This window comes from Taurulus bubalis (genome assembly GCF_910589615.1).
Source record: "Taurulus bubalis genome assembly, chromosome: 18".
NCBI lineage: Eukaryota > Metazoa > Chordata > Actinopteri > Perciformes > Cottidae > Taurulus > Taurulus bubalis.
Genome location: NC_136606.1, coordinates 6736886 through 6762593, shown reverse-complemented (window position 1 = coordinate 6762593; position 25708 = coordinate 6736886). Strand labels below are relative to the sequence as shown.

Below are 25708 nucleotides of genomic sequence, written 5' to 3'. Positions count from 1 at the left end.
ATGAGCAACCCCAGCTCTCCCAACCAGATTACAGATGCCAGGGCATCGGTTATTCACAGTGTAAGTCCACACGACCGCACGCAGGCGAGCCTCAAGCCGCCCTGTCAGATTAGGCTTCACATGATAAAACGCATGAGTGGGTATTAATTAATGGATTACCTCCTGTTTGTTTGTGCGAGAGGTTTCTATGTGCGTATGTATGACATGATAAATGCAGCCTGAGAACGCCTACACATGAGGCAGAGTGTGTGTCACACCAGGTCAAATGCTCCTCAGGAGGAGATTAAGCTCACAATTAGCAGTTTATTGTCTGTTCATGCATGAGTCTGTAGATATTTAGCTTTAATTTTCCTCTACTATATTCTCCCGTGCTGGATTTCCGCTGCATCAGCTCCCTCAGTCCCTCTCTGGCATCAGAGTGTGTATTTTGGACAGTGCTGTTCCCTCCAGAGCTATGTGTGTACAAATGGAGTCACATCCTAGAGCCAATTCCCTGGAAACCTTCACTACTTCTGACTGCAAAAATATAACAGTTAAGAATAGTTAAAAAACATTTGAGATCTGCACAGAGAGAGCTGCTCCTGTTGAGTTTCCCTTTTCATCAGAGCACTGGAGAATGAAACAGTTTCCGTCCTCTTTTCGTAAAGTCGATGGGTTGCCAGTGTTGGAAACTAAAATAATATTGGTTTATAATGAAAAACATAATTGCATGGCTGCTGGTGGGATTGATGTGATAGAAATGCTGCCTGGAGGGCAGCCGGTCAGCAGCCAAAGAAAACTGCATACCCCAGCTTGAGAGGTTCAACAAATTCATTTTAGGATGATTTAGATGCTGCAGTAGAAAATATCACAAGCTTAACCGCCATGAAAAGCCTCATATTGTTAGATATGATCAGTTTGTGATGGTTAGTGAATTCCAGGAATGATGTCCAATTGCATTTTTTTTTAAACGGATATAACAACTTTTCTCATGTTCTTTTTTTATTAAATTAAGGATTTCTACGTTTCCCCTGAACGCCCCTCAACATCCCAAATTTAAGAGAGCGACTAGTTTTCACTCTTAATAAATCGGGCTACTTCTGCCCGACTTCTGATGAGGTTTAGCTTTTATTGTGCTGCAGAGAAATCATTTCTGACTAAAGAATACAGATTCTTGGTGAAACTTTCCTTTGGCAGCACCACAGCTGCTTTGTTTTTCATTGCAATGTAAATGTAGGAAATGCTTACTTTGCATTTTTTTGTCAGTGTGCTGTCAGCTGCTTCCTTTTCCAGTGTTGCACAACTGTGTGATCACCATGCTGACAACCACTGCATCTACCTGCAGGACATGCACAACATAAGCGCTGTCCAAGTTTGAAAGCCAACCCCACCACTCCAGGCATAGAATGCAGAGTATTTCGGAGGTTGGCTCTATGACACTTAACTACTGATCCATGAAAGAGGTGCAGAGAGACGGGGGGCCGTAGGTTTAACTACTAGTACTTTTGTGGTTTCACTACTTGCACATTTAACTTATTCAGTAGCTTGGGGATAATACAAAAATATGTACGTTCTATATCACCTCAGTGTACACTTTATAAGCTACAATATGTAGCCTAATGCATATTCTATGATCAAAAAGAAGCAGAAAGAAGATAAATCTTAAATTATCTCTCCCTTCATCGTACTAACATAAATTATCTACCATAGATGGTCTGTCAATACTTACAACAACCTCTTAAGGCCCAGCCACACACATTAAAAGTCATTAATTTCATATGATACCATTATTTGGTCTCTATGCATTTTCTTAAATTAAATAATAGATGATCAACTGTTAAAGTAGTTTGACCTCACACACTGAAATACATATCTGCTTGAATGTAGTGTGTGCAAACTTTGTTTGATCAGTGATCGTCATCATCAGCTGATCTTATCACAAACAATCTTTTCTTGGCTTTAAACATAACTAACAACATTTTAAATTTGACTAAATCCTGCTGTTTTCTTACCCTTGAATCCACCTTATTTATAATTAGTATTTCCTTTTTCGGTAATTTATATAAAGGATTACATTAGCTGTAGATGTATTTACCCAAACCGCCTGCAAAGTAACTGAAATATGATAAAGTAGGTGTGAAGTACAACTTTTGAAGTGCTATGTAATCCAACATATACTTTGCTTTGTTCAGAAAGTTGGATACTTTTGTCTTTGTATGATCTATGTGCGGATACCGAGATGATCTTCCCATTAGCTGTATACATTGTCTTCAAACAGGATAAGACCCTATAGTCACTTTGGCCACATCGATCTCTTGCAATAGGTGTTGATTGACATCCTTTAATTACGAAATTCTGTCAAGCCTGTTCAGAATTAATGAATTAATTTCCTGCGGACTACAGTACGACGTGGCTATATTTAGACTCGCCAGCAGCCTGAAGACCAAGAAGCTCCCTAAAGATAAAAAAGGTTTGCTGTATGACAGCACCTTTTTTATTGGTTGTTCTACTGGCTTCGACTCCACCAAGTTAATTATTATCTCCTCAACAATGTGTGTGTGTGTGTCCGTGTGTGTGTTCAGGGAGAGTTCAGACAATCCTGTTTGGATATTTAAGGGCTAAACGGGAAAGTGAGTAATGTCTTCTTCCGTGGTCACGTGACGAGGGCTAACTGAAATGGGAAGCAGGTTGCCTTCCATAAAAGTGGCGGACATATCTCGCTTTTGCTTTTGACATTGTAAAAGCAAATATAGCTATCTTGTTGTACTATAGGTTGCAGAAACACGCCTGTGTGTAATTTGATGGACTATCTGTATTCTTGTAAGGTGAGTTTGTTTTGTCAAAGCGGTTTGTTAATAGAGGACTCAACGTAACGTGGCTTCTTTCCGTTTGTGATATTTTGGTCTTTTTCTTATCATTTCCAGTCAGTCATTACACATTATCCTACATTTGGCAAATAGAGATTTTGTAAGCCTATATGTAGACTGACTTTGTTCTTCTGACTTTGCTTCTTAAGATAAAGTTAACCTCAAAACGAACTCTGCAGCTGGTTAATGTTCTCGGGAGCTTGAGATGTACTTTTTCTTCGTCAACAGCTCATTGACTTTTCTCAGGAATTAGAAATCCAAGGTAATAGTTGCAGCCTAATGTCATCTTAATGCGTCACTAGTTACAGATTGTCGCCCCTCGGATGTTGTCAGGTGGATTATGAATTGTTTATTTAAAGGTGAGCACTGTAAGCGTTTCAGCTGGTTTTCTTGACTAAGAAATAAGTAATATCAAGAAACCTGCTGTGCTGCTGGTTCAGTTTAAAACGGTTTGTCTTTGTTTGCTTTGCAGAGCCACTGAAGCTGGTAGGGATTCAGTGTCTTACTCCAGGGCATTTCATCATTGCAAACAATCAGTTGGATGAAAACTGTCTAGATTATTGGATTTCAACTATTTGGCTTGTGTCACCTTACAGGAATAGTTTCACATTATCAGAAATGTGCCTACTTCCTTTCTTGCCGAGCGCTGATTGGTAAATATGAAGCTGGAACCAAAAGGCAGTTTGCTTAGATTAGCATAAACACTAGAAACAAGAAAAGGCTAGCGTGGCTCTGTTCAGTGACAAATAATCCTCCTACCAGCACCTCTAACGCTCATGAACTGTTTACTTTGTTTAATATGTGTAAAACCCAGGTTGCACGTTTGCTGGGGTTATGTCCTATACCTTTTTGAGTCTGTGATTACAAGAGATGTCAAACTATTAGGCTATGGTTTAATATATGTGGGAAATGTGCTTATTCCTTTTCTTGTTGGGAGTTGGATGAGAAGTTTTATATCGCTATCATGTCTCTCCATTAAAGCTGCAGCCGGTTAGCAGCAGCCGGTTAGCTTAGCATCGATGGCACGGTCTAAACAAAGAACATATACATTGTTCATTAGTGAGCTTTAGAGATGCCGGTGCGCAGATCCAGTTTCTCTTTTGTTTGGTTAATCATGTTATGACCCCCAACTAGTATCTTGACAACGACATTCACCCAAACCTGCGATCATCATGTCATATCTTCATGCTATAAATAAGTGAGCTTTGGCATTGAAGTGCAACAGTGTCAGTGACTATGTGAGCCATCATATAGAAGGATCAGATCAGTGGTTTACACCTCCTCCTCCCTATCATGTTTTATTACCTCAGTGACCTCTGTGACGTGCATCTGGCAGCCTCATTGGGCTCAGACATCTTCAACTGAGATAAAACTGAGGTGGGAGAACACAATCTCAGTGAAATGATCTTTGTGTGTTTAGCTACTGGAAACTCTATTGCGTAATAGGAAATAATAAAGCAGAAACCCAATTTTCAATGCAAATATAATCTGTCACCCAATAGGAAGCAAAAACAAACGCATTGGAGATTTATCTTCCAGTCTCTGATTGGAGGATCTCTTAATTAAATTGACTGAGGTTATAACGTAAACCTTTGTATTTGACTTTAAGCAGTGCAAACGTGCCTTTTTAATTCATGTTGTAATCTGGAAGTTGTGTAAATCTGTGATTGCATAATACAAAATTCACAGTTGGCTGAGGACAAAACTGGGTTACAACTCAGACGCGTCAATAGAATAATCGGCAACTCGAAGCACATCGTGCACCCGGATCTTCTTGCAGACTCATTTTGAGATTTGCAGGAATGCAGTGACTCATCAGCCACATGGTACGACACGATTGCAACGACATCCGCAGCCTCTCTCCCCCTTCACCCTGCAAATGCTGACTGTGTGGGATTTGTGCTTGTACTTCAAGACGCAGATAATCTCTTCTGCAGCCTCCACACGCGGTCGAGTGTCCACCTCATTATGCAACACAGCCACTGCACATGCACACTACTTTTCAACACTATGTTGCTTTACAAGTCACTCTTTGACTTTAATTTATTGTCCCCACTAAGCTAAGATGAATTAAAGCTAAAAGACATGAACATTACCTTATTTTTGTTTCCCCCTTTTGTACCAGATTTCATGACAATCCATTAAATAGTTTTGTAAAGACATTCATGCCGCCCTGAGGATGAACTGTAACAAGTTTGGAGATCTTTTAACCCTTCATCTAGTGCATCACTGGGTGAACATTTAAATTTCTTTTAGCCATTCATCCCCATTAGCCTCAGCTGTACTTTGTACTCCGTGTAAATGCTAGCGTGCTAGCATGCTGAACTAACGTGGTAAACATTACACCAGCTAAAAAAAAACGTAACTCTTATTTGTCTCATTTCAATAAGTCAAAGCAAAAAGGATTAAATCACATCTCATTTTCAGCACAATATTTTGTGTAAAATAATATTTCTCCTGCGTTTTATTTAGAAAACCTGATGGTCAATCGGATTTACAATATTTGCTTTATTTGCGTATATATATGACAATGAGAAGCTCTTGTCTGCCAATTCCCATCAATGAACATCCATTCTAAATCTTTTGCCTTCTTCGGATCTTATTGATTGCTAAAACAAGATTAGCGGCACTTTTATCAATATTTATGAAAATAAAAGGTACCAACATGCCTGCACTAATTTCAGCTTTAAGACTAAAATTGAACTGACTAAAGATGTAAGATTTTCTTAAAAAAAAAAAAAGTCTGTACACGACTCTTGTTTGGTGTTTTGTTGTTGTTGTCTTTTGTGGTTTCACCTTTTCTGGCGCATGCAACATTTAAATCTCATTTCATTTCAGCCTGTTGCTTAACATGTCTTCTGTCAATATTAGTCATCAAAAAATGCATCCTTTAGAAAAATGGATGGATGATTAGTTCCTATGCATTTACATTGTCCTTTTGAGCAGCTTGGTCAATATTTAGGCTTCATGTGTCAAAGTTAAGACGTGGAGATGAATGTCAACGCCAGGTTTTGTTCCTGGCTGTTCAAACACGGCTTGTCCTTTCAGGCAGCGTTTGTCCTCAAAGCGAGAATGAGAGTCTTGTTTATTCTGCGCTGGTACAATGGGCAGACTGGTGAAGGTGGCAGGTTGGCCGATAGGGCTCTGATTAGGGCATCACGAGGCTTTGATAAGCTGGAGGGAGAGGGATGTCTCCTGTCTGCAGTTCTTAATAGAGGTCTCGAGGGTCAGCGCTCCAGTTGTGTCATGTTGGAGGGCAGTGACACTTGTTGCAACCAACACGCAGATTGTAATTAAGCTCACGTTGCCATGAGCGAGGTAAGTCCCTTAAACTCTTCGTCAAAGTTTTCTTCAATGTCTGTTCAGTCTTGTTTTTCCTCGACTCCCCTCGGCTTGTTTTTGCACATGGTTTGGGTTGTGGAACATTCTCTCACCTCTTTGAGAATCCCTTGCACATCGCTCCCACCTCTGGGGATTCACTGTGAAACCATGATATGAATGAGAGCTCTGTAAAAATAAGCTGCTGGATAGTGTAGCGGCGCACATCTGGATTCTGAACGGTCATCTAATTGAATATTGCAAGGTTTGAGAGAGTGACGCAGAAATGGGATGATCAGGAGGTTTTCTTTTCATTTATTTACAATTTTTGATGAAACTGTTGCAAAAAATGTTGACTGTTGTGAACTTTATCAAGCTACTCCAACATATGATATATGTTTTAGGCCCTTAGAAAGCTGCTCTGCTACTTAAAGCGCCAGTGTTTGGTGCTTTTAACGGGCTGAGTTGTCTTTGGCAGTTTGTTCTGGAGGTCACCGAGGTGAACGTATGGTGTTTTTGTTGATCCGTCAGGTAAAAAAAGGCTATAAGAGGAATTGAGACTTGGGTCAATATTGAATGTGTGCTTAACAGGCTGACCTGTCTTTCTTTTTTCTCAAGTCTCGGCCTGTCCACAGTTCCGTGCAGGGCTTTATGCTTTTGTCACCTGTGTGTGGCATGAATAGAAAAGTCAGAGTAAAAAATCTGCACGTTAATGTGGGTCATGGGAATCAGTTCTTCACACTTTCTATGCACATGCCGTGATTCATGACCATCTGTCGAGCTGTAAGTACGATAGATTCAGGACCAACTCTTGAGTGTCCTTTTCACATGTTCTCGTCTTGATGGGTTTGAGACGCTTAATGTGATAAAAGTGGAACAAACAAAGTAGCAACGCTGCTTCACATCATGCGTGTAAGTTGCTGCTAGTTCTTGTTCTGTATGTGATGATTTAAGTAGATGGAAAGAGTTGATTTCATATTTTATTATAACCAGATTTAATTTGGTGTCTTGATACAGTTTGATACATCTTCCGTGTTAGAAAAAGTAGTCCTTGTAGCGATAACGTGTAAATTCTCTCTAACAAGTAAACATTCTGTATTCATGTTACTTGAGTACTATCAGAAAACTGTACCTAAAGTCTCAAAAGTAAATGTACTCATTCTGCAGAAAAATGGCCCCTGAAAAACGTCTAATAAGCTTTTAAAGAAGAGTACAACGCGTAATTAAAGCTGTCAGATAAATGTTGTGAAGTAATAAGTACAGTATTTCCCTTTGAAATGTTGTGGAGTATTAAGTACCATTAAATGGAAATACTCAAGTACAATTTTGAGGTACTTGTGCTTTCATTCTGCCACTGTAATTGTGTGTGTATATCTTGTGTGTACTCTTTTAGCAGTCTGTAATGTAAGCAGCAGCACTGAAGAAAACCTAATACACGATTGACATGTTGGGTGTCCTGGGAACCATTTGTGGGAGCATCAGATGACTTGTGGCCCCTGAGTTTTGCCTCGGGAAGGGTTTCGCCGCAGGATCTGAGGCACCTGCGCAGTAGTCATGGCAACAATTACTCGGCACGATCCCGTTAGCCAGAGTGGATCCACTCACTGCGTCGCTGCAGCCGATCCTTATCACAACATCCCACCGGCAGAGCAGGGCGCAGCAGGGCACGGCATCCTGCTGCAAGAAAACAGATCTCTTATCACCCACATGACCCCTGTCACACCGCAGCGTGGAAAAAGAGTAACCGATCAAAGCACATGGCTATTGTTTCCAATCGCAGGCAAATATTCAGAAGGATATGCATGAAGGGACTCGTCATATGATGTCCTGACTGTGGAGAATTTGGAGAACCAGAACTCCCTCTGGTGGCGGTTTTGGTGAAAAGCAGTGTGCGCTGTCTCAAATCCATACGACTAGTTCTCAGCAGGTGTTTGAGTGTGTGTGTGTGTGTGTGTGTGCAGACTAAAAAAGCCTTCTGTGGAGACTTTGTTCACTGCTTAAACAGTAATAATAACAATAATATTGAGAATACATTCTAATCTATTGCATTATTTCACAAAATAATGGTTTTATTATGTATTATTGTCTGCATTTATTTATATAATTATTTCCTAAAGTCTTACATATTTATTGAACACTTTGGATCTCTGATTCATTGACAGATCTGTTTTCCTTTTCTTTAATGTATTTGGTCATTTGTTGTGTTGCAGCCAGAGGCGTCGTCTGCCTCGGCACTGCACGGGACGCCGCACCCTGAAGAGGACGATGAAGGGGACCTGAACAAAGCCCTGGGGGTCCAGCGCTTCCAGCAGATCCTCAGCCCCGCTGCAGCCGTACCTGATGAACAGCACCACAACTACCATGAGGAGGACATTGAATGTAAGCACGTGGGGGTCACTTGCCGGCCAGCGAGCCGAAGAAATATATAATACATAAAAACGTTTGATATGGAAGTTGCTCATGTTTGTGTATCTGTGCTTTATCTTCTCCCAGACCACCGTCACTCCTCTCACCACATCCACCGACCTCTGTCCAAACTGCCCTCTGAGGGACGCAGGAAGAAGAGCAGCAAGAAAAGGAGGAAGGACAAAGATCACAAAAGCAGCCATGTTCCCAGCAGCGGCCCCATAGAGGAGGGAGAGGATGAAGAGGAAGAGGAGGACGAGGGGACGGAGACGTCTGCTCCATCCGAGTCGGAGAGAGGGAAAGACGTGGAGGTAACCATTCGCCTTTATGTTAAGATTTAAGTTAACTTATAAGTTAGTGGAAAAGCACCGACCAAGACTAACTTGGGCATTAACACATTATTTGTTTTGCTTCAAATTGACTCTTTTGACAGAAAGATATTTTAATAAAGATTTATCGGATAGTATTCTTTTTTTATACTGTATACTGTTTTTTTCTTTTCAGGTTTATACAAAAAATAGGGCTGCATGTAACAATTATTTTGATTAGCAATAAATCTGATGAGTACCTTTATCGTTTTGCCTATAAAATGTCACAAAATAGGTTTATAGATAGGTTTATGAGTCCTACATGTTTCATTGGTTCAACCAAAACCCCCCAAATGTCCAGTTTACTGTATCATTAAAAAAAAAGAAATGGCTGCAAATCCTCTTTGAGAAGCTGAAACCATCAACGTTTAGCATTTTTGACTTAAAAAAGAAAAGACAATTAATCAATAGTCAAAATGGTTTCTGACGATCTACCGATCACTTAAAATCACATTTTTAGTAAGGATCCTTCATACTTATAATCAAGGCGTTATGGCAAATATGAAGAGGAAAGGAGGCAAAGTATTTAACTGTTTCAATATATTCTGTAAACTTCACCAGCATCTGTTTAATTATCGTACTGGTCAAAAAGGAAGTCCAGCTGATAAAATATGTAATGAGAAGATCTTAACTGCATTATGTGCTGTACTTCTATTTATTCAACAATCCATAATACTCATTATTTGATATGTTGGTCGGGCTGGAGACTTTTTATTTCTTTTGTACCTTGGTTTTAGGTATTTCACTGTCCAATTAAAATGCTAACTGTTCATGAATGTGTAACTGTGGGTCACAGCGACCTTTAACGTCCGACATGACATCAAGATGTGAGTGAATAAGCATTCAGGAATGTGCTGCTGTACAAATTGGCCGGAGTCCGTTCTCTGATGCACAACCTGCTCACTCACTGTTGTAGCATTCACAAATGTTCCTCTATGAATATTTCAGTATCGTCTTAATCATTCATCAGTGGGTTTCATGTGTGGCTGTTATTATGCTTCACAAAATGAGACCATAACCATGCACAGCTAATAATAATAATAATCATAATAATAATAATGTGTAATGGATGATTGAGATGAGTTGTTTTATTTTAATTTAACTGTTTTAGGTTTGTGTTTGGCCTCAGTGTTTTGTCACTTTGTATTTTTGTTGCAGTCTAAATGTATTTTAGAAATGAGAAAATAAATAACAAAGCAGGTTAGACATTTCTTAGTCTGCTGATTTTATGTCCGTATTGTCCTTTGATTCCATTGTTTGCTCATTGAATAGAAATTGTCCCTCATTTCAAGAACAAATATTTAAATAAATAGATTTTCTTTAATTCATTACAACTCTTCAAGTCTCACCCTTGGACTACTGTGCACAGGGTGGTTTGGTTTCTCTGCTGCTTATAACCTGAGGTTCTTGGTAAAGGTTTTGGGTTAGTTGTCTGTTTTTACAGTAACCAGTGCTCTTCACCCTCCACAGTTCTTTGTTTCGGATGAAGACCATGTGGACAAGCGGACCAAAGAGAGTCCGCACTCGACCCGTGAGCTCGACATCGTGCCACAGTCTGCGGCGGGAGCGGATACCGAAGAAGAATCTTCCTCAGAGTGAGTTAAATCGAGTTCTCGGACTGAAAGAAAGGGCTCCTGGGAGACTTTATAACCGTGCTTTACCTGCTGTGATGATCGCATGTTTTTGCCGTGTTGCTGAAAAGTTCCCACGGACGTTCTGATTGGGTGAAACGGCTCGGGCGCATTTTTGATTGGTCGGCGAGGTACACACTGTACGTTACCATGTCTCAGGCATCCAGTGGGCCTGCTGGGCTCGATCTGATGGACCAGAGTAATCCCCCCGTTGGAGACCCATATATCACCTGTCGCTATTGCCACGCAACACGCCTCCGCAGCCCGAAGCTCCATCGATGACATTTACTGTTCCACTTTGTGAGGGTCTGATCTCGGTTCGGGGTAGAACGACGTTCATACACCTTTTTGCTTGTTCTCGGTCCATTGGAGAGCAGCCTAATAACAGCGGATTTGTTTTATAAAACATCCTGATAAACGGGGGAAATAATTAAGAAAAAAAAAGTTTCTTTTGAAATGCTGTCAGCGACTGACATTTAAAAGACGGTGAGTTCATTATGTTTATTTAAAAAGTGCTTTGAAGGATTATTGACCAAGCATTAAATTCACTTTTTTATAGTGTTTTTATTTAAATTGTATTGTGAGCTGAGAGATGCGAGACGGTTTTTATAAAGGGCAGCATTAGTGGGGTCTAGTGCATCAATCAAAAGATGATGACTAAAGTGTGGAAATATTATTGATGTAACAACCAAATCGCCAAGTATTGACTATAAAAGGAGAGCAGTGGAGGAGAAATGTTTATGGTTCAGGAGCAGGAAGTTTCCAGCTTTATGTACAACTTTTCTTGCGGAAAATGTTTACTCAACTGAAGAAAATAACAATAAAACAAACAAGTGTAATTTTCTGAGCAACAACTTTCTGTTTTTCTGCTTTTATCTAGTAAGCCGACCTTATCCGACGCTGCCAGCTCCTCTCCCCAGTCGGGGCCAGCTGAACACGTACCTCTGGCCCGGGTGTCCTCCACCAGCCGCGGCTACGACCTGCAAGAGCGCAGACGCACAGGCAACATGACGGGTGCCGAGCAGGCCAAGTACCAACGCATCCCTACCGACGAGAGCGAGGCTCAGACGCTGGCCTCCGCCGACCTGGACGGCATCAAGAGTGAGTACGGAGGAATTCTCACGTGGCAGATTGTATGTTCTTAAAACTTGTTCGGAGGACTTTAGTTCACCAGGTGGAGAATATGTGGACACAATTAGACTCTTTGAATTAAGTCTATTTTTGTTTTAAGTAAGTGAGTCCATTCCTTCACCCATTAGAATGACGTGTTAAAGAATACAGGTCACTTCCACATGAAATAACCCCCTTGTATGTTTGTGCCTATTATTGAAAAGTTTTCTTAGGCTATAAGCATAATTTTTATATTAACAATTGATCATATGACCCATCATAAATTCTGCAGTAAAATCAATTTAGACATAAAAAATAAAGTCGTAATATGTGAGCCGTGGGTCTCGATGAAAAATGCAAAGATTACAGGTTTAAACATATTTTAGAAGATATCTGTCATTTCATTTAGTTAATCCTACCAGATACGTTCCCCAAATGTTTCAATGAATCCAAATGGGTGGTCATGGTTTGCCTGAACACCATCAAAGTTTCTTTTGTGTGTATTTTGGTGCCGGGCCGTGTTTTCGGGTTGTCCGTCCGTTTCGTCTGTTCTCAGGAACACCTTCAGGGAATTTATTCAAATTTGGCTTAAGCGTCCGTCTGGAGTCGAGGATGAACTGATTAGCTTGTGGTGGTTAAAGGTCACTGTGACCTCACAAAAAACATTATCTAATGGTGGCAATTTAACACATAAATGTCTAGCAAGATAAAACAACGAAGTGGAGACATTTTGGACAGATATGGATCCAAACTGCATTTTCAACCTCCCACTTTAAAAACATGTGTTATTGTGATTAGACGGCAATGTAGACGGCAAGTTGATGCTCAGATTCCTCCAGAAACATTGGGCGAGGGCCTCCACCACGGCCTTCTGCATTGCGGTCGGCTCCCCGCTGCCCTGTGACGTTCTCAGCCACTGGCCCCAGCATGGGGTTGTGTTCGGGGCCGGGGAGATTTACGTAAGGGAGCCGACCCCTGAGGAGAGTGCAGCAGTTTATCAGAGAGTGTGGCAGACAGGCCCACATTATTAAATTAGCCGTTCCCGCTGTCAGCTGAGGCTCTTGGACTTGGGCCCAAGCCAACATGGCGGCTAATTGTGAAACCTGGATCCCAGTTTACAATCTTCATTCATTAGTGGAATGAAACACGGGGAGAGTTAAGTAGACTTGAAGGCAAAATAAAGAAGCTGTGGATGGAGGTATGGGCTTAATATTTTCTAGATATTTGGTCTTTTATAGGGATTAGTGACACAGAGTCGAGCCTCCCAAAAGGTTCATCGCCACGTATTCTCTGTGTCGTTCGTCTTTTATCTGAATCCCGCCACCGTAAATCATCCTGGGAAAGTGTCTCTGTCTCTGGCTGCTGCTCAACAAGAGGAATTATTAGATCACTGCCTCCCCTTTTGTGCGACCTGAGCGAATGAACACCTCTGCTCACTGATGCAGTATGATAGTTTCAGCCAGGTCAGGCGCCTGTCAAAAAAAACCGCCAACTTTCTTTTTCTGATTCGTTAAAAAAAACGGTTGCACGCTCCAGCTTGAGGGCGTCACGTAGTCAGACGGCGGTGCCAGCGGTCACCGTACGCCCACCACAAACCCTCCTCTTCCTTCAAGAGCCTCATGCCAGTCGGGCCTCATTTTACTCCAGGGTCTGCCCCCAAACCTCAGACTTCATGAAGCGACCTGAAAAGAGTAAAGAAAAATTTGAAGTAAATCTGAAAATCTCATAGGTTTGGACAAAAACTATGAACTGACTTGAAACATTGATGAAGACTCCTAAAAGCATCACTGTTTGTTTCATAGGACGTACAAGCTCTGATAAAGGTAAGGAAATAGCTATTATTGGAGGGAATCTCACTTATTACTGTACCTAATAAGATTTTTCTATTGTAAGATTTTCTTTTTTTGTAATAATTGGTTGTTTTGGGGAGAGAAGTTTAGTTGCTCGTGGCAGTTCTCTTTTAATATTTTGAGCTCTTAACGCCTGATGGGACAATTCCTACTCTCAGTGTTGCGTCTGTGCCATCCGGTGTCTCTCTCCACATCCTTTTCAGTGCCTGGTGTGATGCCAGCCTGAGTAACTCTACTCCCTGCTGAGGGACCACGGAGACAAAAGCAAAGTGACCCGGCCCGTTGTGAGATTTGAACTTGGGGTGTAAGGTCAACGTGTGCATGCTGAGGGCTGCAGAAGCACAAAATAAGCCAATTTGCTGTGCCAGTTATAATATGTTGACGCCCATGTTCATTGAGTTGTATGCTGTCTGATGTTTAAAGTCATTGCCTGTCCGACCTTCTCAGTATTCTTCAACACATCTCACGCTTCCTCTTCCTTTTCTTCTCTTCCAGGTCATCGTTTTGAAGATGTTCCCGGCGTGCGCAGACACCTGGTCAGAAAGAGCACCAAGGGACAAGTGGTGCACACCGGCAAGGACCACAAGGAGCCGACCACTCGCAGCCGCAAGCAGGACCGAACCCCACATGAGGTGAGGCATGACGCCTGAACTAACGCCCCGCCAACACAGCTTCAGCCCCATGGGTACCAACGTTTATTTTGGGAAGTGTGCACTTTTATTACTATAAAGGACTGGGGTAGAATCGTTTAGTTTTGGTAACATTTAAGACACAAGCTGTGATCATAAGGTAAACAAAAGTCAACTCATCAGATATCAAAACTAGGGCGACTGCTTATCATTTTATTACTCAAATTTTCTGTTATTCTATTTTTACAATTGATTGCAATCAATTGTTTGAATTACAAAATATCAGTAAATAGATAAATATTAAATGCAAGTTACATGTTTAAGTGTTGATCAAAATCACACTATTATTAGATATTTTTTGTGATTTATTAAGTTTCATGGTCTTTTCCTGCAACAACGACAAACGAGATTTTTTTCAAATCTCTCCTTGAGGAATAAAATATACGATAATTTGGGTTGCAACTCCATGATTATTTTTAATCATTAGTTAATTCTTTAGTTGTGCTGTAAATTTGCTTGTTTTGTTCAACCAACCCCAGAAATATAAAATTATATGAAACAGAATGTTTTGTCGATTTTAATGCTTGTTTTCGGCAACATTAAAACCCAGAAAAAAAAAACCCTTGACTAACTAAAGTCTAAAAGTTTGGCAAATGCTTTATGTGTTTATATAAATAAGAGATCTGTTATTTATTTGGTCTGAAAAATGACTGACTGGGCGTTTTACATTCAGCTGCAAATCAAGGAAGTTTTGGGGAGAACTATTTTTTTTCAGTGCCATGTTTTAATCTTTATATTCTACTTCAGATTACGTTTTGTGTTTAAAAACATAACCATAAATCGTTGCAAATCCTGGGAAATGTTTTCTCATCTTTCCTTTAGCACTCTCCTGTCCCTTTTGTGGATGGGACAGGGGGGGGGAGGAGACAATTAAAAATGAATGAATGAGATCTTTCCTTTCACACACGGAAAAGAAAAAGAGGGCAGAGAGAGGCTTTGGTAACCGGACTCTGAGAGCTCCTGAGAGAGGGAGAGAGAGAGAGAGCTATGTTTTATTAACACACACACATTCTCATACACAACTCTGAGCCCCCAGCAGCCCGCGTAAACAACAGGTCCCTGTCAGGTGTGTATGTGTGTGTGTGTGTGTGTGTGATGAGGAAGCGTTTCCTGTGTGTAAAAAGTGAGGGTCCCGTCCTTAGTGCCGCTGTCCGCTCTATCAGTGTTTGAGTCCTCTCCTGCACCGTCTCGCTCCTCCAGTCCTTACCGGTGGTTCTGTACCGCTCTGCCTCGCGTGTCCTGCTGGACGTGGACGCCGTGATGCCTCGGTACCAGAAGGTGAGGCTGGGTGACCGGCCAGAGTCAGGTTTGATCTGTGTGAGCGTGACTTCACAGGCATGCAGGCGATGCGCTGAATTAAGGGAGAGTTTTCTACGGGTTTTTGGTCTTCACCTCACAGGCGATTGTGACTGACCAGCATGGTGATGAATTAATAACTTGTAAATAGATATTTGATGCTGGGACAGCTGAAGATTATGGTCTCTCCTGTGACTATTATGCTTTCAAGATATCCCTGGCTGTTTTCCCTGTGTTTTTATGCAACTTTTTCTAAGTTGAACATCTGTGGTGATGACATGGACAAGATGTATCTTTTGTGTTTGTGTGGAATGAATTTGAATAAATCACCTGGTAACCCGGTAAGCATGGATTCTGTTTTCTGATGTTGACGTGCGAAATGCTCCACTGAATCAACCGACTAAATGCAAAGTGCTTTGGCTACTGAGTTGAATATTTGGCGCGAGCTGAACGTGCATGTCGTTTTGTGTGGACCATGTGGATGTTCTCCGTCTCACCTCCACCTGCACGTGTTCCTGCGTGTCGTCTCCAGGTGTTTGTGGAGCTGAATGAGCTGACTATGGACAAGAACCAGGGGATGCAGTGGAAGGAGACGGCTCGGTGGATCAAGTTTGAAGAGGACGTCGAGGAGGAGACCGACCGCTGGGGGAAACCTCACGTGGCCTCGCTGTCTTTCCGCAGTTTGCTGGCGCTCCGAAAGACCATCTCGCACGGTAAGAAATGGAAGTTAATTTTTAAGCCTAGAAGTCAGCGATGCAGTTCGCAGACCGCTGAGCTCAGTGTGTCTCCGTCCACAGGTGCGGTGCTGTTGGACCTGGACCAGAAGACCCTGCCGGGCATCGCCCACCAGGTGGTGGAACAGATGATCATATCTGACCAGATCAAAGCTGAGGACCGAGCCAATGTCCTGAGGGCCCTGCTGCTGAAACACAGGTGACCTGCAGCACCAGACTGCTGCAAACAAGCAGACCCTTTAGGAGGATATTAATTAACCTAGTGATGGAATTATGCTTCAATGATAAATGTGTTTCTTTCATCCAAGAATCAGAAGTAAGTTATATTACTACTACTTTGTTATTAGCTCTTTTAGTTTTGAAAGCAGTGTTTTGTTAAATCAAATGTTTCTTGGTATTTCTGGACAACTCATCAAATATTACTGATGTTATGTTACTGGTCCAAAGTTAAGTCGGGCAGATGGCAAGATCAGGTGAAAATGGGTTCTCTGTGCAGCTGAATCAGGTGCTTCTCACAACAAGGATGAGGAAGAAAGAAAGACTGGAGCACACTGATTTGCAGCCTATTACTCCAAATGAAGCTACCATTGCAAGTTTATTATAATGTTGCAGAAAATTGTTAATTCTGTCTGACTTTTGATAAAATGCTTGACTTTAGGCTTCTTAAACTCCCTCAAAGTTGGAACATGTGAGAAGGAAAAATCTGTAAAATAAAATATCACACATTTTGTAAGCAGCAAAACAAGCTGTCATGTCTGACTATTATGTAGCAAAACCTTACTTATTACCCTTTTTGTTTAAATTATTATTTGGGGATATTTTTGCTATTAATTATCAGTTGAGACACAGACGATGACACATGACTTGCAACAATTGTCGTCAGCTGCATACTGAGCATATACGTTTATATGGGATGCCTCTTGGTAATGCTTTTCATCATTACAGCGTGCATGTTGACACAATACTTCATTTTGACTTCCAAAGCTAAGACTATTTCATTGTGTTAATTATGAGGATAAACGAGAATTAAACCGACTTTTCTGTTACAGCTGCACACTTCCTGCTACTAGGTAGCATGTCACTGTCTCTCTTCCTCCTGTTCACCCTCTCTCTTCCTCTCTTCCTCTCCCCGCCTCCCCTAGTCACCCGAGCGATGAGAAGGAGCACAGTAGCCCTTTCCCCAGGAACATCTCCGCGGCCAGCCTGGGCAGCCTGATAACACACCACCACAGTGCCAACCACGCCCATCAGCCTGAACCGTCGGTGACCGACCCGCTCATGGGCGGCGGCCACACCGTGGGGGACACGGAGACACGCGTCGACATGGAGAAGAACGAGGCACAGGTAAGTCAAGTGCGGATTTTTTTATTTTTTAAAGCCCTGCTTACAAGTGTCCATTATCCTGATTATGCTTCTTGTGTTGCTTTTGATTAGCAGAAGGAGACGCTGTTGGTGTCCGGCATGCACCGGTCCAAATCCAAACATGAGCTGAAGCTGCTGGAGAAGATTCCTGAAAATGCTGAGGCCACTGTTGTCCTTGTGGGTGAGTCTTAAAACCTCACACCTGGGCGCGCCTTGCACACACACACACACACACAACTTATAATATATCGTATACATATAAAATCACTTGTACTGTCTGTTTTTTTGACTGCTCCGTCCCGCCCATCTTCCAGGCAGTGTGGACTTCCTGGAGCAGCCCACCATGGCGTTTGTGCGACTGCAGGAGGCCGTGGAGCTGGAGTCCGTCCTTGAGGTCCCCGTACCGGTCAGGTTTCTCTTCGTTCTGCTGGGACCCCCCACCGCCAGCATGGACTATCACCAGATAGGACGCTCCATCTCCACACTCATGTCTGACAAGGTGAGAGAGCTGTAGGCATTGAGGGATAGTGATTATTTATATACAAAACCCAAATCGCATCAAATTTGAAGAAACAAGGAAACAATCATTTCTTTCCCCTTCTTAGAAAGGATTTTTATTTCTTAGTCTGGCAAAACGATAAAAAAAGATGAAGAAAAATAGTTTAGAAGGGAAAGATAGTGTAGTATTGTATTGATTTATTTGATATCTGAATTTCCATCCAGCAATTCCATGAGGTAGCTTACCTGGCAGACGACAGGCAGGACCTGCTGAACGCCATCAACAGCTTCCTGGACTGCAGCATCGTGCTGCCGCCTTCTGAGATGGGAGGCGATGAGCTGCTGCGCTCGGTCGCACGCTTTCAGAGGGAGATGCTCGCCAAGAGGGAGGAGCAGGGCGTCAAACTGGCCAATGAGCCGAAAAGCCTTGAAGAAAAAGGTAATGAATCGCATCACTTGTGGTTGTATCGAAGGAAATGTCAGCTGCTGTTCTATGACTTCCTGTTATTGTCATTAATAACCTGCTCTTTCTCGTCAAACAGAGGCCCTCCTCACGCCCTTGAAAAAGTCCGACGACCCTTTAGAGCGCACCAGACGCCCCTTTGGGGGGCTTGTACGCGACGTGCGGCGCCGTTACCCAAAGTACCTCAGCGACTTCAAGGATGCCCTGAACAGTCAGTGCATGGCGGCCGTTATCTTCATCTACTTTGCTGCCCTCTCTCCTGCCATAACATTCGGAGGCCTACTGGGTGAGATGCTTGCGGGGAAGCGGGAGTCGACTTACTGTGGATTCAGTATCGTATGTCGAAAACCCCTTTTTAATGGTTTTGTCTTGATGGTTCACTCCACGATCTATTAACGAACCATTAAACCGTGTTGGTGTTCATTACCATGTTCATTGTTTGTCTGTTGCTAGGTGAGAAGACAGAAGGCCTGATTGGTGTTTCTGAGCTGATTGTTTCGACGTCGGTGCAGGGTGTGATCTTCTGCTTGCTCGGAGCGCAGCCGCTACTCATTGTGGGCTTCTCCGGACCCCTGCTGGTCTTTGAAGAAGCTTTCTACAGTGTAAGTTGATCAACAACTGACTGAGGGTTTGGCCTACAATATAAAATCCAGTTTATCATTACTTTCAAGGTTAAAAAGATCTCTATAACTCTATCTGGACGCTAAATATGAAGCTGCAGCTGGGTAGCTTAGCATAAAACAGGGAAGACAGCTAGCCTCTGTCCAAAGCGAACAAAATTTGACTACCAGCACCAACATCTGATATCTTGTTTGTTTAATCGGAAACAAAAACTGTAGTATAAATACGACATGTTGTGGTTCGAGAGGAGTTCTGGGCCATTTCTTGGCTGGAAGGAGTAACCTCCTGAAGTCTTGTCGCCAGTGGAGAATCCAGGAAGTAAACCCTATAAAAAGTTTCACTGGGGTTATTTGTTGTTTTTACTTGAAGGTGGAATTTGTTACCATTGGACAGGAACCTCTGTTTCAGTCTTAATGTCTATTGTTGTACATTAAATACCAAATATAAGCGCGTTCCACAACATGTTGAACTTTTTCTTGTAAACACTCAAACTGCAACTAAAGCAAACAACTCAACAACTGTTACAGTTCACTAAAATATGTAACAAAATCACCCTTTTTCCAACTGAGCTCAAACAAGCTCTCTCTGTAGCGCGTTCATGTAGGAACTGAGTTTTCATGGCAGCTGTGAACATTTTCCAGTTGCTGAGTTTCTTGGCTCTGCGTTCTCACAGTTCTGCAAAGCCAACGAGATGGAGTACCTGACCGGCCGCGTCTGGATCGGGTTTTGGCTCATCGTCATCGTGATCGTCATGGTGGCCTTCGAGGGAAGCTTCCTGGTCCGCTTCGTCTCCCGCTTCACCCAGGAGATCTTCTCCTTCCTCATCTCCCTCATCTTCATCTGCGAGACCTTCATCAAGCTCGTCAGGGTAAACCTGAGACGTGAAATAACAACTCCCGATTACAAAAAGTTTGTGTTGCCACGCTGAGTGTTCACGTCCCCGACACTAAACTGAACCGACTAATCTTTGGACGATATTCAAATCTCGGGGTCGAAATGAGTGTTTTTCTAAAGAGTGCATTTGAAATCTTTTGTGATTGATTGGCCTTGAAAGTTAAATGGATTAAAAGTTTAACTATCGTCCAGGCTTATGATTTTGGAAGGTTTGCTATTTTTAGAGTTTTATGGCACAGACTTGAAAGGCGTTTGCCTTCAGGATAATCTCATTTTCCAGAAAGTGTGGTTGCGGTACCCAAGAGGGTGATAAATGATAATCCAGCTGGTGTACATATTTGCGATGTGAAATATTTTGCAATAATTTTAACCTTCTGTTTCGTCTGGCAGATTTTCAAGGAGCACCCGCTGAAGAGTTGCTCCCTCAACGGCACAGAAGGGGACGCCTCGACAGAAAACATCACACTCGTGCTGAGCAACAGCAACAGCACCCTGCCGGAGACGGTCCAAGGCCAGCCCAACACCGCGCTGCTCTCCCTGGTTCTCATGGCCGGAACCTTTTTCATTGCTTTCTACCTGCGCAAGTTCAAGAACAGTGCGTTCTTCCCTGGAAGGGTGAGGAACCAAATTCACTTTAAAACTCCAGCATTAACCCCTAAATATCTCACCCACATCTTTCCTTAACATTGCTTGAGTTTGTCATGTTAAACCTCCTTTATTTGTTGGACCACTAAAGAAATAGCTTATCAAAGCAAAAACTAAAGACACAGTGTTGATTGGAGAGCTTGAGACGTCTCCTTCGGTTTCCAGTCTTTGTGCTACACTAAGCTAACAGGCTGTAGCTTCATACTTAATGGAGGAACGTGAGAGTGGTACCATATTTCCCAAAATATGAAACTGTTCCTTAAAATTGATTGTTGAAATTGCAAACGTTAGTTGCAAAAAATAATCTCGCCTCCTTTTAGTTGCTGTTCTGGAGCTTTTCAATGTTCCTCTTTCCCTATGATACTGTCAACAGACATTAAATGGGCCTTAGGGTGAAATTGCTTCATCGTCTTCTGTTTTCAAGTTAAGATATGTACATTCGATCTTAAGACACTCTAATCTGAAGTTATTATACAATAAGAAAATCACCTGTATATGAGTATTTTTCATGTATTCTTGGAAGTAGTATGTGAAGCTGACAGTTGGGCTCAAACTATCACATCTTGTGTGTTAAGTTGCGCAGGATGATTGGAGATTTTGGCGTCCCGATTGCCATCCTCATCATGGTGCTGGTGGATTACAGTATGGACGACACTTACACACAGGTAACGCTCACATTCTACCACTCTGTTTTAAAAAACGTTCAACCTTTTGGCTGCTTGAGATTCCCAACGACGTGGACAATCATCATCTTCTTCTTTTCCGTCGTCGTTCAGAAACTGAGCGTTCCTAAAGGTTTCTCTGTGACGAGTCCTTTGAAACGCGGCTGGATCATCAGTCCTCTGGGCTCCAACGGACAGTTCCCCATCTGGATGATGTTCGCCTGCTGTTTGCCCGCTCTGCTGGTTTTCATCCTCATCTTCATGGAGACGCAGATCACCACGTGAGTTACGACTCATTATCATCAGAATGACTCGACAATAAGACTTTAAGATTCTGTTTGATTGAGTTTGACTAATCTAGGTCTGAAACAGACGTAACAGGATCTTACAGTTGGATTTATAGTCTTATACGTGATAGTGTAGCAATTTACAGTTTAATAAGAGTAGTAATACAATTTTATATATATATTTATGAATAAAAAATAATCAGAACATTAGTTAAAATATTTAAATACATATAAAAAAGGGGACGGAAGTAAATTAATAATCATTACATAACCATTTATTATTTATTTAACCACCAGCATCATAATTTTAATAAATAGAATATTGAAATAGTAATAGATTTCAAATAAGACCAATGCTAAAACTAGTTCTAATTAATCTACAAATATGTTTAAAAAAAAAGGATTATTTTAAAAACAACTCATATCATTACGCCGATAATATAAAAAAGGTTTGTGACACAGTGTTTGCTAATTTACTTTACTATTTAAATAGGTAACAACCAATGATATCATAAAAGCATGACAAAATAATGTCATGATATTACACTATTACATTGAGTGGCATTTAATCATTTATAACACTTTAGAATTGTGACTTTAATGTTTATGTTACAAAAAAAGGATTCAAGAAAGATTTTATTATTTTAAAATGTTATTGTTGAACATTTATTTACCGTACTATTTATATTTATATATATTTTGGACGACAGTACTTTGTGATTCTGAATTGCATTTTGAGAGGCGTAAAGAAGGCGTTCATGTAAAAGCGTCCGTTTACATCCGCGCTCCTCCCGTCTCCTGCAGCCTGATCGTCAGTAAGAAGGAGCGGATGCTGGTGAAGGGCTCCGGTTTCCATCTGGACTTGCTGCTGATCGTGGCGCTGGGCGGCTGCTCGGCTCTGTTCGGCCTGCCGTGGATGGCCGCCGCCACCGTCCGCTCGGTGACCCACGTCAACGCCCTCACGGTCATGAGCAAGGCGGTCGCCCCCGGAGACAAGCCTCGCATCCAGGAGGTGAAGGAGCAGAGGGTCACCGGGCTCCTGGTGGCCATCATGGTTGGTGAGTGTCGGACATTGAAACCTCATCACTGCTCTTTCCACTTGTTGAAGCCGATTTAAAAAAAAAAAAAAAAAAAGGATATTCGGCGTTTTAATTTCCCGTTTCTTCCTCCCTCACAGGTATGTCCATTGTGATCGGAGACCTGCTGCGTCAGATCCCGCTGGCGGTGCTGTTTGGCATCTTCCTCTACATGGGCGTGATGTCCCTGAACGGGATCCAGCTAACGGAGCGGATGATGCTGCTGCTCATGCCTCCAAAGTACCACCCTGACCACACCTACGTACGCAAGGTAAGACGAGTGTAGCGGCAATCTTGTCTCTGTCCGGTAATTCATATCACCATTAATGTTCTGTTACAGTCTGTGTATGGGCAGTGAGTGTGACGCGTAATGAGTCTTCAGAGGCAGTAACTCCATTTCAAAAGGTTTACTCATCAAAAATAAAGTTACAAGATTCACTGAGTGCTCAACTTGGCACAACGGTCAAGAAACTGTGTCGCTCCGCAGACTGATTAACCTCCACTGAGGGATAGCTTAAAGTAACTGAAAGGAGCATTTCAACACATTTTTTATAAATCACTAAACGCATCTTATTAGGTCTAATATGGCTCTTCCAAGTGTTGTTGTTTTGTAATGTAGGCTGAGCTTGTTTTCACATAACGTAAATGGAGGGTATCAGGTTTAAGCGATAATCACTTATTCTAGCAAATCTCATTAGCTTTTTAGATATTTCTTCTCGTCATAGGGTAAGTTATTAAATATAAAAAGGTGCAGATGCTCTTCCAGCAACAACCAACAGTAATTATCCTATTTTTTTTAATAATCTGTCTCTAAGAAATTACATATATTAAATTATATAAAATAGTTGCACATAATATCTTATTGACAGGAGCATCACATCCATGTTGACATATTGGAATATAATACATGAAAGTATAAGGGCTGCAACTAATAATCTTAAGGGTTGAATAATTATTTATTTGTTTACTCTACATAATTTTGAACAACTGTTTCTCACTAAAACGTCACTTTCATCTATCTATCTTATGAATAATGTCTTGTTTCCTTCAGGTCCGCACGCTGCGTATGCATCTGTTCACCTGCATCCAGGTGGTGTGTTTGGCGGCTCTGTGGGCCGTTATGTCGACACAGGCCTCGCTGGCTTTCCCCTTCGTCCTCATTCTCACCATCCCTGTCAAGATGTTCCTGCTGAGCCGCATCTTCACCCCCAGAGAGATTGCATGTGTAAGTTGGCCACAAGAGGGCGCCATTTGCTGCTTTATACACCTGCACCACCTGTATTCACCAGCAGAGTTGAAGTTAAAACTCCTGCACACAATCCATCTTTGTACCGGTTTGATCGGCACTGACGTTGATGATAGTTTTAGACTTGTCAGACATCGTCGAACAGTTTTTTGTTTGAATTCTGTCATTACAAAAAGCCATTGAAAGCAGGAACTAGTAAAGAGATTAAGAGTGCCTGAAGCACCTGGAAATAGCTCTGCCAAACGTCACACAAAGTAGTTTTATGTTAATTTGTTTTGATGCAGTTAGGTTATATGTCTTTTTTTTATGTAATCTTTTTACGATATTCCCCCTTTTCCTCTGTTCAAGATGTGATGTCTGATTGTTGTGCACTGACTTTTGACAACAAAGAAACAAAACATTTCCAATGTGAGAAATGGAGCTTTCTTCTAAGGCATTCTGGGAAATGTAGGATATTTCTTTCATAAATTGATGAGTAGCTAAACGGATTACTTCAAGGAACAAAATATATTCACGATGCCTCATACTGAGTGTAACCTTTTTTCTTTTTAGAAAATGTTTTATATAATATGTGACTAGTTCAAATCCCCAAATAATGAATCCTGATGCGTCTTCTTCTCCTGCAGCTGGATGCAGACGACGCAGAGCCGAAGTTTGACGAGCGCGAGTGTCACGATGAGTACTCTGAGATGCACATGCCTGTGTAACCGTCATCGACCCCTCACATCACCGCCTAACTCCTCCAAGTGAACACCAAATTCATTTTGACTCCTTCAAACTTGAAACACTCACAATTTGCTGCCACATCACTGTGCACCCGCTTTATTATCACTGAGACGGGAACAATATGACGGCGGTCCGGTTGGTTCTTACTCTGGTCCAACTATTCAAGTAGCTTTTTGTCAGATTGTTGGGGGCTTTTCCACCGGTTAACGGCATCCGGCCTAGGAGAATAAAACAGTCGACAGCATGCGTTCACTCATAATATGCCTTTTTTTCTTTAAATATATATTTCAGGGGACAAGAGTTTTCAAATCAAATGATGTGAGCTCGAAATTAAACGCGATTACAGTAGATAGATTTGCAAAATTGATGCATTTTTAGCCCTGAAAGGTTGCTCTGATTCACATTGAATATGTGGAGGAAATATGGGAGATAGTCTTTTATATTCACACACTTATCTATTAAAGTTTGTTGCTTTTTGTTCATGTTTTAAGTTCACCAAGCGCCTTATGAAGGAATGAAAAAAGGTATACTGAGGTGTTTTCTTTTCCTCATTCTGTCTTATTTTAGACGGCTGATCACTTTACCCGCCTCCCTAAGCTCGTGGCACTTTTTTTAATGACACCAAATCTGAACAATGACTGTATTTTTATGGAATAATTTTTATCCTCTTCGCATCCTCTTTAATCCCTTGAATACTAATGTTGCTTTAGCTTGTTTCTCATACGACTATCTGTGATTTATTTTTGCCTTCTTTCACACTATAGAATGTTTTACTCGACTGTCGCAGTTTAGGTGACTGTTGGGATTTTTTGGGAGATCTAATGATCATAACAGAAGATTAATAACACAGTGGCATACTATGTATATGTATATGTGTATATATGTGTGTGTGTGTATATATATATATATATATATATATATATATATATATATATATATATATATATATATATATTCTAAATGTCTCCACGCACATGTTT

At 41.6% G+C, this 25708-nt stretch overlaps 1 protein-coding gene across 1 annotated transcript; it reads left to right on the top strand.

Annotated features, from left to right (window-relative positions):
- On the top strand, positions 1–24709 carry LOC306750457 (anion exchange protein 2-like; the record flags this gene model as incomplete). Its single annotated transcript, XM_079233880.1, has 23 exons — positions 1–60; positions 8375–8543; positions 8658–8881; positions 10409–10533; positions 11450–11670; positions 14025–14161; positions 15419–15496; positions 16047–16227; positions 16312–16447; positions 17391–17592; positions 17683–17791; positions 17925–18109; positions 18334–18547; positions 18651–18857; positions 19025–19173; positions 19866–20060; positions 20477–20701; positions 21307–21396; positions 21508–21674; positions 22485–22738; positions 22858–23027; positions 23808–23981; positions 24629–24709. The coding sequence occupies 23 exons, from the start codon at positions 1–3 to the stop codon at positions 24707–24709; spliced, it is 3753 nt and encodes a 1250-aa protein (XP_079090006.1).
- Positions 24710–25708: the final 999 nt, after the last annotated feature.